We start from the raw sequence: 18,171 nt of genomic DNA on the forward strand, positions 1-18,171 counted from the left end.
ACCTCTGAAGGGTGCAGTGGATCTTGTTCGTCAATAACTCTATCCACTTATTATACAGAGGAATACAACCACTTCTATAGTTTCTTCATGCAAGGGATTAGGACCACATAAATGCCTTCTTCAATAATGAAGTACTTTGGTGCTCTCCACTCTTAGGCACACCCCTGCTTGACCATATTTAGAACTTTGGCTCAGTCTCTCTCAATATGCTTTCACGCCTAGGCGATGTTGCAGTGACTGCGCAAGATTCTAGCTTGAGTTTGTCGAGTTCTCGGTACCGTGAGGTCGCGCGTTGGTATTGCCATCAACGACGCTATAAACGTAGCAACTTGAAGGGATTTAAAGCAGGCGAGTTGGGAGGTCAAGTGCCAAGATGGGGGGTGTTGTGGTCATAAAATTTACCGTCTTTTACACCTGAACCATTAAGTTTACACAAAGAGAGAGTCCAACCGTAACTCACGTAATCAGTTCTCTCTCTCGACTTCTAGCTGGAATTCCGTCTGCACGCCGAAGTCTGCGTGCAGACGGCAATTTTTATCCCGCGATTTTAGGGGAAAAAAGTAGCGGATGTGACGTCTTGTCCATGGTGGAAGTGAAAAGCAGCTGTGCCAGCGACTGTGTGTGTGAGTTTTATGCTTGTAGGGCTTGAATCGTGTTTCTTGTTAACAAAGGTGACCATTTTAAGTAATATTTAAACACACCACCATTCACTCCCATCTACAACCAACCTCAAAAATTCTACGGTGCGGAGATGGCAGTGGTAACAACGATCTGACATGTTTATGTTGCAGCGTGGACAGGTTTGAGAGACCATGGTATGTGGGTAAGATGGCGGTGTCACGATGGCAGATGTGGTAACTGCCTGTGTATTGTTGCCGGATCACCATCGTCGTCTCAGTGGTCATTTCTTCGAGAACAGAAAATCCGCCAACGCAAACAATGCGTGTCACCTGCCGGACACCACGAGACACGAATAATCGACACACAACCACCTGTGGGTTGCTCTTGTGGAGCAACTGCACAGGCGGCATCCAATGTTGGGGTAATTTAAGCGGCTGTGTGCCATGACAAAGAGAAGCAGGCTGTTGGTGGTGGTTGGGTCCAACCGACACATTCTTCTGGTATCGAGGCTGTTGAGGTGTGTGGAGGTGGCAGAGGTTGGCGTTGACAGATAAATGTGGTTGTCTTTCATACAAATCTATTGTTCTCTCATAAAGTGCCAGGTAGACCTGAACACTCTCTAATATGTGCAGCCAGATTCCCTTGTAGATGTACACTTGTTCAAGATGGTGGCGGGTTGGGGAGGACTTGATGATGCTTATATTAATTACAGGTCTTAAATATTTTAGTTGTTATTTTCACCTTGCTGAGTAATAGCAGGAGGAAGTCACGTAGTCTATTTAAATGACTTGAGGGAGAGATGTAACGTCTTTATTTATCATACCTTTAAGTGTAAACTTGATTTCTTTCTATTTGTCATGTGTCTGGTAGCTCTTCGACAGCTCTTCCTTTCCTTTTTTTTTTTTGAAAAGACAAGAAATCTCAAATAAGAGACGAGGAATGTGGAAAAAACGACAGAATGATCCACTTTTGATAATGAACCAGATAGGTTATTTAAGACACCACAATTCTCTAGTTTTTCTTACAGATATTAACCGATTCAATTTTGATAAGCACTTTTGACTTTGCCCCACAAGTGCCTGTAGAAGATGGCGTTTCGTAGAGCTTGGTGAAGAGAAAAGCGAAGTGAGTGAGTGTAAGAGAGAGCACAATCACACCACTCGCCATATATGGGTAAAAGAATACGCTGGCACCCAAACACGCACGCACGCACGCACACACGCACACACGCAAGCACACAACTGCGACAGATTTTGAAACCGCCTAATATGGTCACTGCGAATGTGCATTTCTCCACCCTCCCTCTTAACGCAAGCGTGTTGAGTAGAGGTGTGCTGTGCTGTGCTCAGGTTTGGCGCTCAGCCTGCCTCCACTCGGTTCCCGTCATGACCTCGTGCCTGCCTGCCTGCCTGCCTGCCTGCGTGCGTCAAGGTGTGTGCTTGAGCACGATTGCCATGCAATCTCAAGCCATCTGTGACACAACCACACACACACACACATCGCACTCCACTAATTGTTTTTTGATTGTGTTATCCTAATAAGAGCTGCTGAGAAACTTTTTTTTTCCTTTTCTTTATTCAAACTTCATATGCAACTTCCTAAATGGAGGCGACGATTTTACGAACTAGGCCAACCACAATATTACCACCTCACCTAGTAACTAATCTCTACTCGAATTTGACACTCTTGACAGGGAATAAATGAGCATTAAGGAAACAGATATAAGTTTAAAAATGCGCCCTTTTTGATGAAAATAACGATAAATTTTCAATTAGTATCTACACACGGAAAGGGTTAAAGCACCATGTCATCCACTTTTCTGTCTGCCTGTCCTTCTAGTTTATCTGGCAAATGAGCACGTTCAAGCGTCACATCCCTCCCTATTTCCCTCCTTCAGCTTTCTGTCACAAATTTTTTTCTCCTTTAAAAAGCGCAGAACATTAGAGACCGAACCCAGCTCAAGTTGTGCATCCAGATATTCATTCCACTCTCTGCTGTCTTTTACGAAGACATCGCAGAATTGCGCGGTTTCGAATGTAATTATTTTGTGAAGCATCTTTGTTTGAATGTACTATCCAGGCAAAAGGCGGTTAAAAAATACAAGGAGGAGGGAGCGTTCTCTGGACCCCTTCTACTACCCCAACCCAGTGAAGGATACCTCCTCTACCCAGTCTGTCTGTTCCAAGGCTATGAAGACTGAGGTGGAAGAGAGAAGCATTAAGCTTATTACAAAATAACTAATGTAGGGAATCGTTAATAAATCGTAACACGCCACGAGAATGACAACCAAAATTTGGTAAGGCAAAGGTGACTTAGTCTTAGACAAAAAGACACGTCAAATTGGAGATTGTGAACGCCATATTTTCAGATTAACCCTTGGTGTAAATCGTCCTTAACCTTTAAAATAGAAATTCTTGACGTTCATGTAAGTAAATTTATTGGAATAATTTGGAGGCAAGAAACAGACAAAAAGACAAGGGGAGAAGAGGGTAGATTTAGAAGCATTTGCGATGAACAATGCTGGGTCCGGACTCGTCGTACTCCTGTTTGGTGATCCACATCTGTTGGAAAGTGGACAATGAGGCCAGGATGGAACCACCAATCCAGACAGAGTATTTGCGTTCCGGTGGAGCAATGATCTTGATCTTCATGGTGGTTGGCGCGAGGGCAGTGAGGTCCTTGTTCATACGGTCAGCAATACCAGGGTACATGGTGGATCCACCAGACAAGACCACGTTTGAATAGAGGTCCTTCCTGATGTCGAGATCGCACTTCATGATGGAGTTGTAGGTAGTCTCGTGGATACCATTGCACTCCAGACCGAGGAAACTGGGTTGATAGAGGGCTTCAGGACAACGGAAACGTTCGTTGCCAACTGTGATTACTTGACCGTCGGGCAGTTCATAAGTCTTCTCCAGAGAGGAGCTAGTGGCAGCGGTAGCCATTTCGTTCTCAAAGTCGAGTGCCACATAGCACAACTTCTCCTTGATGTCTCGCACGATTTCACGCTCCGCTGTAGTGGTGAAGGCATAGCCACGCTCTGTCAGTAGCTTTGTTAGCCAGTCGGTGAGATCGCGACCAGCCAAATCAAGCCGCAGAATTGCGTGCGGTAGAGCGTAACCCTCGTAGATGGGTACAGTGTGGCTCACTCCGTCGCCCGAGTCGAGCACAATGCCCGTAGTACGACCGGAAGCGTAGAGCGAGAGCACTGCCTGGATAGCTACATACATCGCCGGACAGTTGAAAGTCTCAAACATGATTTGTGTCATCTTCTCACGATTGGCTTTTGGATTGAGTGGAGCCTCAGTGAGGAGGACTGGATGCTCCTCAGGCGCCACACGTAGTTCGTTGTAGAAGGTGTGATGCCAGATCTTCTCCATGTCATCCCAATTGGTCACGATGCCGTGTTCAATGGGGTATTTGAGAGTAAGGATGCCTCTTTTCGATTGAGCCTCATCACCTACGTAGCTGTCTTTGTTGCCCATGCCAACCATGATGCTCTGCTGACGTGGACGACCGACGAGAGAAGGGAAAACAGCGCGAGGGGAGTCATCGCCAGCGAAGCCAGCCTTGCACATACCCGAACCATTGTCCACAACAAGAGGAGTTATTTCTTCAGCCATGGCTCACCAAAGGATTTGTCTTCTCTACTGCACTCAACCAAAGTGATCCTTCTAGTGATTTCTAGGGCTTTTATATCGTCACTGCAGGCAGGTAGCCTATGAGATGGGTATCATCATCTCTTGGCGCCTCTTTAGCTGCGTGACATTGGTCTAAACGCATGAAGAGCAGATGCATTCACTGGGGTGGATTGTGATGCACTGCACTCGAGCTCCAGCACCCTCTTATGAGAGTAATCTACTTATCCCTTGAAATTTAACTGACGAGATTACCCAGATTCTGGTTTTAACCTTTGAAAAAGAGATATTTGGTACATTATATGAAGGTATTTGTGGAATTTGAGTCTGGCAAAGAGTTTTAGGATTTACTATTACATATGCTTATTTGAATTTAAGCACAAAAACTGTGATAGATTTATGGTGGTAGTAGTACAAGTTTCCTTTATAAAGGCAAAGTTTTTCTAGGCATTTAGACTTTAGGTCGATTCGTAGTGAACATCCCTCTTTGTGAATGAAGTATTACACAGGAAATTATTACTCACCATTTCGTTAAACATGGCAGTCGTTATTCAGGAAACAATGTAGTCACCTGTTAGAATGTTGGCACAAGGCAAACCAGCCTCACGCCCCTTTTCAACACTAGCAGAAAATATGCGGAACTACTCAACGTCTAGGGACTGCGCACTTTAGACTTCCCTTATGTAAACGAATCACCCGATCTTCTGGCAATTCATGGCTGTGGCATACCATGTAATTACTCTACGAGTTTATTACTGATGACTGTAAGTAACGTGTCAGTATTCGGCTGCAGAAGCTCTGAGGTAAGTAAAATATCTTTAATTTGGCAAAAAAGTACCTAAGGTTTAAAAATAACTGACGTTGTATCCCACACTCTAGCTTGTGCGTGTTTCGTGTGTTAAATTTTGCATTTTTATGATCAATCATTTGGGATACACAATATCACTGTCTTTAATGACACGCTAGTAAATAATTAACTAAAAATTATTATCACAAAATCTTTAGGACCAAGAATGATGTTCAAAGAAGAAATTACCTAATTTTTAATTTAAACTTTGTTTTAAGGTTTACTCTTAGGAGCTTCATTTTTCGATTCTGTATCTCGCAGTCACAGCTGTTACCGTACTGCTCTATTAGTTGTTTGAACGTCCCACCTAGGACTTTAGCTGTTAACCTCCAAATACATTCTTTTGCTCCGGGAATCCTACAAAACATTTGTGGGCGAAATTTTAGTTGTTCATTTTGCTTTTCCTTTCCGTTGGTAACAAATAGTGGACTTCATAGTATTTTGCTCCTCCATCATTTTAGCTCGATTGCCGGCACTCTCCTGTCACTACCACTTTGTTGGTTCTAGCTAATGGGAATTTTCGTTTATCAACTCAGAGTTTCGTACTTTCATTTAATGAAGTTGTTGATAAGTATCTTCCAGAGTCCTTTATCATTCTGGTCGTGCCTATTCATTGAATTTGTGTTCATTTCTACCTATATCTTCCCTCCCTACTATGCTTCATTTGGATCGCGCCTGCGTACTTTTCGTGTCAATAAAACAAAACGTAATGATCCTGCAACAAAATAAGATATTCTTGGTTGGATAGTCGCTCTACTATGGTTTCGAATGGCATGTGACATACCAACCACATGATTTTAGATGTCCTCAGAAAAGCGCAACTTCGGTAAAGCAATGAACCAGGACCACGAAATTGATGCGCAAGATTCCAGGGAGGAGCCAGTGGAAAATGGGCTTCCAATCGACACGAAATCGCATCAAAATCCACTCCATGCGCCTATGACGATTTCGCGTAAGTCTATTCCGTCCCTACACTTTTTCTCCTTCTCGCCCAATGGCCTGTGTGTGTATGGCAGAGGCACCCATGTGGGTATCCTCGCCATATTTCAGCTCCGAAAATGTTTCTTTTAACAATGTTCTGCTTGATAGTACATTTATTAGCCCACAATTTTTACCCAACGTGCTGAACGCCTGCATAAAACTTAAATTATTATAAGGTGCTTGATAAGTAGCTTTGACCAAATTCTCTATTCTTTATAGCCTCACCACCCAAGCAAGTGACAATTGATCAGCTGGCTGAAGCAGCGAACAGCTTTTATAAGATGTCTCTTGTCCACGAAATCAGCGTTGATTCGAACTTCAAGGTGGAGAGGAAAGAGGAACCGTGAGTTAATTTATCTAAATGTCCCACCTACTGTGATGGTTAATTTTATATCCAGGCGCTTTGATATGGCTTCTGAAGTGACTACTTGCGATTTCGGATAAGTGACATGCATGGATCATGAAGGCAGTGCAATAAACGTGCTAGCAAGTCTTTCGATCCGGGGCTTGAAAATCGCCTTTAATGCCTGAATGCTTCATTATTGAAGTCGACTAATTTAACACTTAACAGATATTAGCAGTTTAGGGTCGAATCTCCTGTGCTGGAAATGAAGTGAGGGGAGAATATTCAATTAACTTAATTTATTTAATTAATATTTGCATTTCTTGATGGCTCACATATTCGCTGTAGCATTTGACCTGAAAATCCATGTTCTCATGCACGCAGATATTGTCTAAAATAGGTCATTTTTAATCCTAAAGACGTTTATCTCCTTACTTTGAATGAGAATCCCCACGAGTTGAAATGAGAACAAGTATGAATATATTTTGTCTACCTGTGCATTGAATTTGGTAATCTCCATTTGAAGAAGTGAATTTGTCAAACTATTCTTCTTTAATCAGAAAGGGGGGTTGTTTGGAGCGGTGGGATGTCAAAAGACAGAGGTAAAGTCAGTTGATACGTTGGTATGCGGTGAAGTCACATCTACCAGTAGCAGACTCCACAGTAATTACCATCCTTGTGTTTGAAAAGGACACCACCACCATTACCATCCCGTTGCGCCTGCATCAACTGTCGGTAGAGGAGGTAGTAGAGGGCGTATTTCTGCAAATCCTCTTTAGTCACTTGAGCCATCTTCTATACCTTCTCACATTCCCAAGCTCACCTCTGCTTAAGTACGTATCGGAGATGGAGGGGGCAAATATTTCCCACCAACTCGGCGACTGTCTTATCTGGTGGTTGGTGTGGTTATCAGGTGGTGGCAACTCGTGATGAGCTTGTGATGACCATGTGCCCATACTATGAACGTACTAATCATCGTAGATGTGCGCAGTTCTGTGGGATAGCTGCGAGTCACCCATCAGTCGTGGGAAGCTCAACACGCCATAGTACGTATTTAAGTGGATGGGTGCTGTGCGAATGTACGAAGAATGGCGGCGGCGCAAGCGTTGACCACTACCGACGTGCAGTCCTACCTCCTCTACTACCTCCTCTATCGTCAGCTTATGAATAGCGGTAGATGTGGACACTGGCATGGTGAATTCTGCTGATGGAAGTAATGTCTCCCTGTAGTCTCACACTCACCCTGTTTTGTGATGTAGACTGTGTGATCAACAATACTTAGTTCTTTGTGCGAAGCTAAGTAAAGAGTTGTCTGATATTGTCGCCTTCTTCCACCCCACCAATTGCACTATGGACTGACGGTTAGCTCTCAAAATTGCGGGTTTCGGGGTGCTAAACATCACCAAACAAGCTCCTGTGGTTGGTTTTTAAGGCCGGATTTTAAAGTACCTGCATTCCCTCATACAAGTAGAGGCTGGGGAGTGCATTCCGTGCATTTGTTACAGTCGAATGGTAATGTTAATAATGAATGGTCAAGTGAGCCCTCAGCCCATTTTTGTTTCAACGTTCGATGGGTTTGATTCAATGCCTCACAATATATGTAATAATTACTGAGGTTTGTGAATCGTCCATTCTATCAATGGATTTCGTAACCGTTTGTTGCTAAGTAACAAAACCAGAACGGTTTTATCGGATCTGATTAAGGATAGCATTGACTTCAGTAAAGTGGGTACGTAAACATTGTCTGACAGCGTAGAACAATAGCTGTCGTTGGGAGCTTTCATCCCCGCCTCCTGTTCCGCTATCAGTGCGATCTCTAAGGCGAATATTCAGTGGCGAACTCTTGGAATTGCTGCTGGAAGCTCACTCTTTGTCCATCGACTAATTAATTCTGACGCATTTTTATCTGCTTTAACTGTGAAAAACAACAGTGCTTTTCTACAGCCTCCCTATCACCTTGTAGCGTGGGATTTGGAACAAGCAAAAATGTTTTGCTTTGTGTAAATCACTTTTTACTACTGTAGACGTCGACCTGATTTGCATTAGGGCGCCTTGTACACTTCCTCCCAACTGCGTTTGTGGAGCACTTGCTTTGGATTTTCAGACAAAAGGAAATTAGATTAGGCACGACTGCCTTTCTGCGGAATGCCCTTTTGAGGTGAACCACACATGCCTAGTCTTTGAACTGTATTGTCACCTATCAAGGCTTGTGAGTGGTAGCTATCTGCTTAGTAACTTTCATTACACCTTCCCCTTCCCGCTTGGTATAGGTATATGTGGATTGTCTCCTCTCTCACGTATCCATGCTTTATGGCAAAATCTCACCAACATTTTTAGCACCTGATAACTTTTGAAGGATGGGGAAAGGAAGGTTTATTTGGGAATCAATAACGTAGGCTTGACAATTTTCTGTAGCCGTAAAGAATTCCCAGATATTATTATTATTTCCCTAATACATTCGACAGGTTATTAACCTGGCATCCTTTGAAGGCCGGACTCACCACTTATTTTCTTACACTCTTGATTCACCTACTACTTCTGGATCTATTCATCCATTCATCCCATTTCAGGTCTATCTCTCCTTCTAAATATATCATTCATTTCTTCCCAGATCCACTTGCCAAACCATTTTCATTTCATTGGTCTACCTTGTATCTATACACTCATCCATCTTTCTACACCAAGTTGGTCCCCATTTTCTCAATCTGGGTGTTCTTTCGTGGTAAATGACTGAATAGTGATAGTATAAGAAGTCTGGTAGTCTGAAACCACAGCTGCCATGATCCGAACCCAGTATACCTAATTTGAAGACCATAACACAGTGGCACTTAACATACGGCCTTATCTTAGTTGTCGAAAAGGTGCAAAATCCACTGCATACTGGCCAGCCATTGAAGAGTGAAGTTGTGATTCCCAACCTATCCTTCAGTTACCTCACCTGAGTTTTCTTATTGTTTCCCTAGACTAGAGAGAGGTATAAAGGAGACAATGCACAGAGCCTTCTGGGATGTTCAGCGTTCTCACCTCAACGCCGACCCGCCAAACTACGAGCCTGCTCTCGGTCTACTGAAGGAGATTAGACAGGTATGAGGTGTTCAATCGCCTGTTTTACTCTTGCAATCATCCTCCAAATCCCTTTTTAGTAAATTGAGTAATTGGGGCTGTTCCTCCATTATTGCTTTCTGGAGGTGTCGTTTCAGAAGGCGACTTTAGGTTTCATTGCGAAAGCGGTAGATGTTCCATCAGTGATGCGAAATATAATACAAGACTGTAAGAAAAGATGACTCGATGTCTTGCTGTCGTGACATTTAGCGATATTTATGGATCTTGTGATGTTTGATGAGTTTCATTTGATACCGATTAACTGGTAGGTGGAAAATACACGGAAAGCAGACTCGCCATGAAAGGATTTCCCACTGCATCTGAATCACTCCGGAACGGACTGCTCTATCTCGCTAGCATTGTTAACCAAAGGTCAAAAATTATGGTGGTAGCCGATGTGAGCTACTCAAAATCACACATGTTCGTATTGGTGAATGAAACATTCGTCGCCCTTGCAATTAAACTACAAGAGACACTGGCAGGTGGCTGTCCATCGGTTGTTCAGGTGTCCTGGCGTCTTAGTGTCCACAATGAGATAGGCCTTGTACGCTTTATGCAGAATGTTCGTTTCCACAGGAATGACCACCGTGACGACTGTAGTCTGACAACGCTACGCTAACGGTCATCACAACTGCCATCGTGACACCTTTATCGTACAACTTACGAAGGTCTTTTAAACTTTGAATTCAATGTCAAAATGGTGTGTGACGAAGCGTCACCACCATCGCCCCACTTTACAATGTTTGTGGTTGTCTGTGAGTACGAGTAGATGACCATGTGTTCAAATATTGTTTTGATTTGTCGTCTTTGATGACATGTTACTTGATTCAACACCACACTTCATGCATGAGTGTCAGAACGGCTTAAAAAATATCGGCTGCCGTGGGATTGGTGATCACGGAGAAACCGAAAGCCGATTGCTCTTCCATGTGGATCATTGTAACAATGTTTCAGTGAACTTTTCCCCTAATAGATGGCGCCACTTATTTGTAGTGTCTGAGTTTGAAGCACATGCAGGGTCTAGTGGTTTAAACACATTAACATCTCAACACCAGTCAGATGAATCCCTCTTCCGGCTACCGCATTACTTACTTAAACTTCACAGCTTTTGGAGTGATTGACTGTAAAAAGGTAAAGGTAGATCTAGAAGCTCAACAGTATTTGTGCAAGTTTGGTGGAGGGTAATGCTTACAATACTACTTATTTTTAGTCCCTGGAGAGCTTGACTCTGCCACATCAGACAACACTTCGAGCGCAGATCGCAGAGCGTTTGGACATTGAGACAGCGGAGGTGGAGTGGCGACGCACCGGACACCTGCGATTGGAGGCTTTTGCAGAACCTCTTGTCGAAATGCTTGCTCAATGGTGCGCCCCCGTTCGCGATCCCGATGTTGCCCGTCTGCGTGACATCTCTGATCCGATTGAATTCTTTCGGTTAGTCTCTTATCAATGTGTGTCGATTCTTGTATGACTTGTCGGCATCTAATGGTGGCTGTTTACATCTCGAATTCGGCACTCCCCATTCCTTGACATTGTCTGATCCACTGGCATCAATAAGGGCTAAGACAAGTGTCAGTTGTTTGGAGCTTTAAGGTCTCAACTGAGCCGGACTGGTTTTGTTGGACTTACAGGCCATACAGAAATGCGATCTCTAATATTGGCCGGATGTCATCTTTATTTAAACTAATTTTTTAGTGTGTATTCTGTCTAGATTTGGCCTTGTCTTTGCGTTACGTCTGGAACTTCAACTTTCCATCTTAGGTTTAAGTAATTTGCTGTGACTTTTGTTGTTTATTCAAAAAGTACTACCTCTTTTATACTTCCTTTGGAACCGGTGAAGATGTGACCATTACTGCATTTTGGCGATTGGACAGTTCTGATCCTGACACGGGACTACTTCAATCTAATAAGTTGTATTTCAATGTAGTACAGTTTAGGCGTAGTTACCCCGTCGTTAAGTTTGCGCTCTCTCCTAGAGTCGTCTAGGAGCGAATTGAAGAGTTCGGAAATAGTCTGTACTGTTGTAAAGGCTGCAGCTCGTTCCACGTGGCGTTCAATCGGCTATGCCACCACGATCACGAGGAATGGAGACTCCTGATATTTAAGATTGACAAAATCACAGTCGTCTCCGTTTGTTATGAACTGCTATGTATCCGTGTGAGAGCTTGGATCCTGTCTAATTTCCAAGCTGGAGTAAATCAGGAAACGGAGAATTTAATACGGACGTTTTCCTTTGTTGACACGCATGCGTAAGCTGTAGACATGACGTATGTGTATGTGACTTCGGGTTGACTACTGAAGACAGGGTGATCCCATTCCTCGCGCTAGCACCTTTAAAGCCTATTCGTGTGAGTGTGAGTTTTGAAACGCCCTAGAGTGTTTTGAAATCTAAGCATGAGGACAGAAACTTCTAGAGAACCGGGGCAGGGGCTTTTTTGAGGTCGCAGACACCTCCAGCACCGTGAGATATTGAAAAAAAAAGGAATAAACAAACATCACCCAACTTGGCAAGTTCATGAAGGTACAGGTTAGTTGAGGGCATTTGAGTGCATCCTAGTTTTCTTGTTAGTGTTTTTCAAACCTAAGGTCAAAAATGAGTGAAAATGCGGTAATTCTTTTTAGGTATTGTTAATTGTTCGTGTGTATGCATTCCCTTTGGATTGAAAAATAGGTAACAAGGAGGCTATTTGAATGAATGGATTATTTGCTTCGGTAGATTGATGAATGAATGGCCGCATAGGGAGATGGTTCGGAGGGGAGATGTTTGCCTACTTAGATGGTTGAATAAGACGGCTAATTGTGATGAATGGATGGATGTATGCTTGGGGGGTGGACAAATGGACGAGTGCGTGGGCAAATTGTTGAAGTTCAAAGATGCTACGGATGAGCTGATAAATTGGTTTGTTGGTTGCATTCATGAATAATTGAACCACTAGGCAGATGGACATATGGACAAGCGAATGATTTAACAAATAGATCAGTAATCGGTTTGATAAAAATTCCTTATGGAATTCATCCCTTACTTTTCTCCTCGTCCAGACAAGCTTTCGCCGTGCTAGAACTAATGCACATGGATTTGGCCAACTTCACTATCCGAAAGATGCGTCCCTATATCCGTCAACAGGCTGGGGAATATGAACGCGAGAAATTTGACACCCTCCTCAAAGTTCAAGAAAGTTAGTCCTCAGTCTTTTTACTTTGAATTAATTGTTTTATTGGAATTCTGACTGTGAACGGCCTCTGGACTTGAAGGTGGGAAGTTCGTTTCATGATATTAAAAAATTACTAGAATTTGTCTGTTTCTGGCACAGCAATAAGCCTTTTGGGTTATTTAATCGTCTCAAATTCGTCGAATGCTTCTTTTCCATTCGCGGAACTTGTATCCCAGTAACGGGTACGCTCGAATCACGTCTTGGCTTCTCATTCACTGGCTCTATAACTCCCACTAGTTAACCGACACATAAATCGTGCCTGAGTTCGACCGGTCCGGTTCATTCAAAATCCAAGCTGTCGATGTGAGATCGCAGGCAACGCACGTACTTATGCATGCACCACCGTGTGGTGTTGAACTAAATGTCTTATCAACAAATCCAAGCGAACGTCCGCCTACTCACCCACAGACAGCCTCAAACACTGGACTGTGTGGCAATGATAGTGACTCTTTGTCATCCACCACTTTGACATTGACTTTAATGGTTTCACGCTTTTACACTGCAAAGTGGCCGCGTTCGAAAGACCTTCGTAAGTGCGTACGATGAAGGTGCCACGATGACAGTTGTGATCACAGTCGTTTCGGCGATCAAGCCTGTGAGAGCGATCATTCTGCCAACGCTTGCAAGGCCTTACCGCACCATGGACACGTGAACAACCGGCGCACATTCACCTGTCGGTGGCTTTTGTGGTGTAATTGCACAGGCAACGAATGCGCCATTCGCAAATACGAACATATGTGCTTTCAGGTAGTGCACATCGACTACCGCCTCAGTTTTTTAGCTTTTTGGCAACACGAATGACAAGTTGAAGCAACCTGTTCTGTGTTAGTTCGGTCGTAGTAATAGATTTTTCAGAACTATGTCGAAGGAATCGACAGTGTGTGCTTCTTGGAACATGTTCTTGTCTTCCTTTGTAAATCCAAAATTCATTGTTTCCCTTGAGCGCTTCCCGTGTTATAACGCCTCAGTTCGGAGCCAGTCGATGATTACCGTAGATTGTGTTTAGAGAAGTGTGTGTGTTCAGTTGAGTCTTCTCGATGATGCCTTCTTTTATAGAAGCTGGAATTGACGGTTTGGCGATCACGCGAGAGTGGATTCGCGAGGCTTTCGAGACTTTGCAAAATCAGACGTCATCAGACGGCGCACCCTTAGCTCCTCCTACACCGAATAATATCCTTCGTGAGGCCTATCTGGCCCTCCTAGTATGGCAACCGACTCGCGAATTCCCTGAGGCGAGTCTACACTTGTACCTACCTTACTTGAAGTACAGTATCAACACTACTATTGTTGGTTATATTACCTCTTTCTTGAATGGGTTCTTGTCGCTTTATTGAATAAATGGGTGAGACTATAGCTGCTCCATAACGAAAAATTCATGCCTTTACAGGATGTTCGTAGATCCGGTTATAGATAAGTTAAATTGATATGTTTTATTCCTCCTTTGACATAAAAATTGTTATTTGGGCAGACACAGCTGAACAGATTCGAGAGGGATTGACGTATGCAAGGTGGATGAAGTCAATGCGACTTGACGAGAGTTTGAGAACTTCATACCCATTACAAAGCATAGAGGCTTGGGCTTATTACCCTCTGTTGGTTTTGATATCGCTACTTTTGATGATGATGTTCGATAGTAGCGTTTTTCACTACCTTCACTTTGTAGACAGTAGCAGTGGATGCAAAGCGTATCCTCGAGCTTTCGGATTGCCTGGCGCGGACAGTGACGTTGGCGTCGTTGGTATTGGTTGTTTGCAACGCTGTTGCTACCGCCTCCGTCTCCCTTGCCCTTTGCACACCCACCCCAGTCACCACCTTCCCCCTCGCCTCCCTGAAGGCTGCTGTCTCTCGGGACGCTCGTGGCATTATTGACGGTGTACCCTCCGGGTAGGTCGACCAATTCATCCTGCCGTCAGCCTGTTAGCATGCTGGTTGCCCGGTGGTGTTCTTTCCCTTATTTGTTAAGAAAGACCAATCAGCTACTTTGGTGGTTAAAAAATTCATCTTGGCTACCAATTTGGTTATCTTTGTGGTCCTGACGGCTTCAGTGTGACCTACAAATTTAGGGTCAGACTTATTATAGGTCTTAAGAGAAGCTGGGAGACTGTTAGCATTGGCTATAGAGGGTGACTCTCCGAGAACAGTCCGTGGAAAGCCAACTTTATGCGTTATACCTACCATCGCCACATACGGATCTTTCTGGTGCAACTTCACCAGATTTCTGCTGATGTTTTGCATCGCGGATGTTCATTCAAAAGACCGATTGCCATGTCTGTGGGCTAGGAGCTGAACCACCATGGTCGGGATCATCAATTGTGCAAAAATGTACATCTCTCTTTGAAATACTTGCCTTTATACCATTCGAATATTCTGCTGCTGTTACCGTCATCATCGTCCAAACTGCGCTTGAAGTCTTCTGTGCGAGTGGATTTCGATGGCTTTGTCCATCGAATCTTCACTTGTCAGGTTTTGCTTACACCTGAATGACGTTTTAGAGCGCGCTCGGATGGCATTACCTAGGTTCCTCTCCGACAGCTGGATGCGCTATCGCATTGGCTGACATGAATGACCAGTTGGATGCCTTGCTTTTCAGTAAAATTCCACAACTCGCAGAAGTGCTCAACCTCCGCATGCTATTGGTTGTCGACAATTGGCGGAAATCGCTCTACGAAGGAGACAGCGAATTTAAGACCACTTTTACCAGTGAGGGTTTGTGTCCAGTCACGCCTGACAACTGTCTTCCAGAACCCTTCAAAGAACAAATCACGAGCCAGATTAATGCAGTTCTCCGAACGGAACATCCCGTCTATAAACTGATGTGTAGGTCCTGCCTTTTTCTATAGTAAGGTAGTTGTTACTGAAATGCGAATAGTATGTCCACCTTATGCATTGCAGTTTCTCGAGCTGTTGACTTTCTGCGTTCCGCATTATCCGCACGACCACCAGATCCCATTCCACTTCCAACCGGATTTGGAGCACTTTCAGAAAGCACTACGTCAATTCCAACCTGTCAACCCTCCGTGCCGTTGGATCCGAGTGTTTGCGCAATGGAGAAACCCTCAATGAACCTACGAGTGGACATGGATGGAGACACTGATTCCGTCATTCCTAATACCTCTTCTGTGGGCTCCGCTTCGATCTCCTCCTCCTCTTCCTCGGCTCCTGTCGACCTCTCACGGGTCTACGATCTCGCTCTGATTGCTTCGCGCCTGATGCCTCTCGTGGCACACAATCGACACGTTTTTGGACCGCATTATGCCGAAATCATCCACGATCTCTTAAAGCCTGCGCGTAGCGACTGATTTACAAAGGCGATTGATGCATAACTCCATTTATGAAATACTAAGGGCATTTCTTCTTTTTCTGGTTCTCATTAACAGTGGGTACATTTTTTGTCTCTCTGTGAGTGGAAAATTATTCTTATTTTTTGTGTAACTTTACTTCGATTCGCCATTCTTTGGCTGTCTAATCAGAATGCCAAATAAAATTCATACTTTAGGCAATTTTGGGGGTCCTTTCAAATCCTTTGTCGTCGGTAGTCCCAGTTATTTGACATCCTCATTACGGGGGCAAATCTGATAGGCTATGGTCAGCGTCCTTGAACGAGTTTCAAGACAGGGGCGTAGTTGGGGTGATCATTAGAGTACGCCTAGTGATGGTTGGTAGAAAATTGCCGTAACTGGCGTTTTACCGCTCTATTGTACTAGGTGGACCACCTGAATGACGTGATTCGCCGTAGGAAATATGCACAAGAAATGTGATTGCAGGGCTAGATTGAGTGGTGGCCTGCGTTAGTCCTTATTGTGTTTAGGTTTTCAGGAAAAACATATGCAGAACCTGTGGAAGTGAGCAAAGGATTCCCTGTCAATTTGCAGGAGTGATCGACACGTTAGGGGGTTCTCACCCTCCACGACATTAGTGGGAAGCCTGATGCTAGATGAAGCTTTGATTAAAATGTTATCAAGTTCAACAAATTGCAACTGCAATAAGGTGACGCCTTCTCCAGTCTTTAAATACGCCAGCTTCGTGACACTTCGATGCGCATAAAAAGTTGGTTAGAAATTGCATACATAAGCACAGAATCACTTTCAACGCACATTGTGTCGAGAGAAAAAAAAAGAACAAAGCTCCAGAATGTGCAGTTTAGGCCAACGGAAGTTGTGTGACCTGAGAGGTTTTGCAAGTCGCCGCAGTGTGCGAATATCTAAGCGCTCTCTCTCGCTCTCGCCCTGTAAAAATTCTAATTGCACAGGCTCCAGTACCCTGTCCCGGTAGCCAATTAGCCACGAGTAACGCGCCCTGACCAATCAGCACTAGCCAATCCTCAGCCAATCGATTCAGCCTGTGGCGGTCATGCCAAGATTTTGCGCTAACTGGGCGCTAAAGAGAGCATCTGTTGGCTTACGTTTGCTTTAGCCTGGCTTAAACACAGAGGGTCAACTTGCTACTTAGGAACACTGAAAAGACGTACCTGATCAGAATGAAGGACGGTCCTCAAATAATTATCTCTGGAGTTTGTTACATAAAATGAGCAATTTACATGGTCACTGAGATCCTTGACTATTCCCGCTAATTTTTTTCAAAGATTCCAACTAAAATTAGTAGCAAAATGGGCGAGTATTCCTTTTTTGCTTCAGAGTAAAATCTATTGACGACAGGACCAAATTGGGGGTGGGGGTTGGTAGAATGGGGCCAGTCGCGCGGAGGAAGCATATGCAACCACGTGGCGATCAGCTGTTTTTCGAGAGAGGGCTGACGAGGTGTCTGCCAATCGCCAACCTTCGTCGGCTGTTCATGTGTCCGGTGGTTGATTAGTGGCTCTTTGCGCCAATCCTGCATATCTCACGGTTCAGTTCTCTGTCTCACATCATCCGGAGTGCCCGGTAAGGTGCTCAACTGAGACGAGGTAGGTCATGTTTGCAGCCTACGTTGAGAAGGCTTTGGATGAAAAGAGTCACTTCTAATCAAATCAGCCATTTCTTAACTCTTCCTGCTTCCAATACGGAGCATCCTTTGTAGAACGGGTTGTTGATTTCACAAATACCAAAATGCATGTCTTGAAGCATTGTGCCCATTTATGCAGGGCATTCGATAAATACATCTTCCAACAAAACACACCGGTGCTAGTATATTACTTCGGTTGTGTATTTAACTCTCGGTTTTGGCAAAGGCGCCACTTGGGTGCTCTGTTATTGTACCTACGCGGGGTAGGCTGGCCTCTAAGCCGTGCCAGTAGCCTCAAGTCCTACTGTATGGCGAATACACATACATTCCGCCTTCGTCTTTAGGAAATTCTTGGGGCGCTGCAGTAGTAAAACTTTTGAAACGACACCTACTTCATTCTTTTTGACTGTAATGTCATCATGCAGTTAGGTAGCCATCTCAACGGCACTCCAGACACGATGGAGAAAGTCATGAACCGTAGCATCT

At 44.1% G+C, this 18,171-nt stretch overlaps 3 protein-coding genes across 3 annotated transcripts; 2 read left to right on the plus strand and 1 right to left on the minus strand. All coding sequences in view use genetic code 11, as the record gives it.

Moving 5' to 3' along the window:
- Positions 1-3,116: 3,116 nt before the first annotated feature.
- On the minus strand, positions 3,117-4,244 carry EGR_09069 (Actin-1; the record flags this gene model as incomplete). The annotated part of the gene is made up of 1 exon (XM_024498318.1): positions 3,117-4,244. The coding sequence occupies one exon, from the start codon at positions 4,242-4,244 to the stop codon at positions 3,117-3,119; it is 1,128 nt and encodes a 375-aa protein (XP_024347275.1).
- A 773-nt stretch (positions 4,245-5,017) lies between these two features.
- On the plus strand, positions 5,018-6,531 carry EGR_09070 (hypothetical protein; the record flags this gene model as incomplete). The annotated part of the gene is made up of 4 exons (XM_024498319.1): positions 5,018-5,062; positions 5,908-6,058; positions 6,307-6,430; positions 6,486-6,531. The coding sequence occupies 4 exons, from the start codon at positions 5,018-5,020 to the stop codon at positions 6,529-6,531; spliced, it is 366 nt and encodes a 121-aa protein (XP_024347276.1).
- Positions 6,532-7,518: 987 nt separating this feature from the next.
- On the plus strand, positions 7,519-16,043 carry EGR_09071 (T-complex protein 11-like protein; the record flags this gene model as incomplete). Its single annotated transcript, XM_024498320.1, has 8 exons — positions 7,519-7,603; positions 9,399-9,514; positions 10,743-10,966; positions 12,572-12,708; positions 13,801-14,030; positions 14,408-14,628; positions 15,335-15,561; positions 15,637-16,043. 8 exons carry the CDS (start codon positions 7,519-7,521, stop codon positions 16,041-16,043), a joined length of 1,647 nt encoding a protein of 548 aa, XP_024347277.1.
- Between the last annotated feature and the right edge of the window lie 2,128 nt (positions 16,044-18,171).

The sequence above is a fragment of the Echinococcus granulosus genome, assembly GCF_000524195.1.
Source record: "Echinococcus granulosus chromosome Unknown EG_S00130, whole genome shotgun sequence".
Taxonomy (NCBI): domain Eukaryota; kingdom Metazoa; phylum Platyhelminthes; class Cestoda; order Cyclophyllidea; family Taeniidae; genus Echinococcus; species Echinococcus granulosus.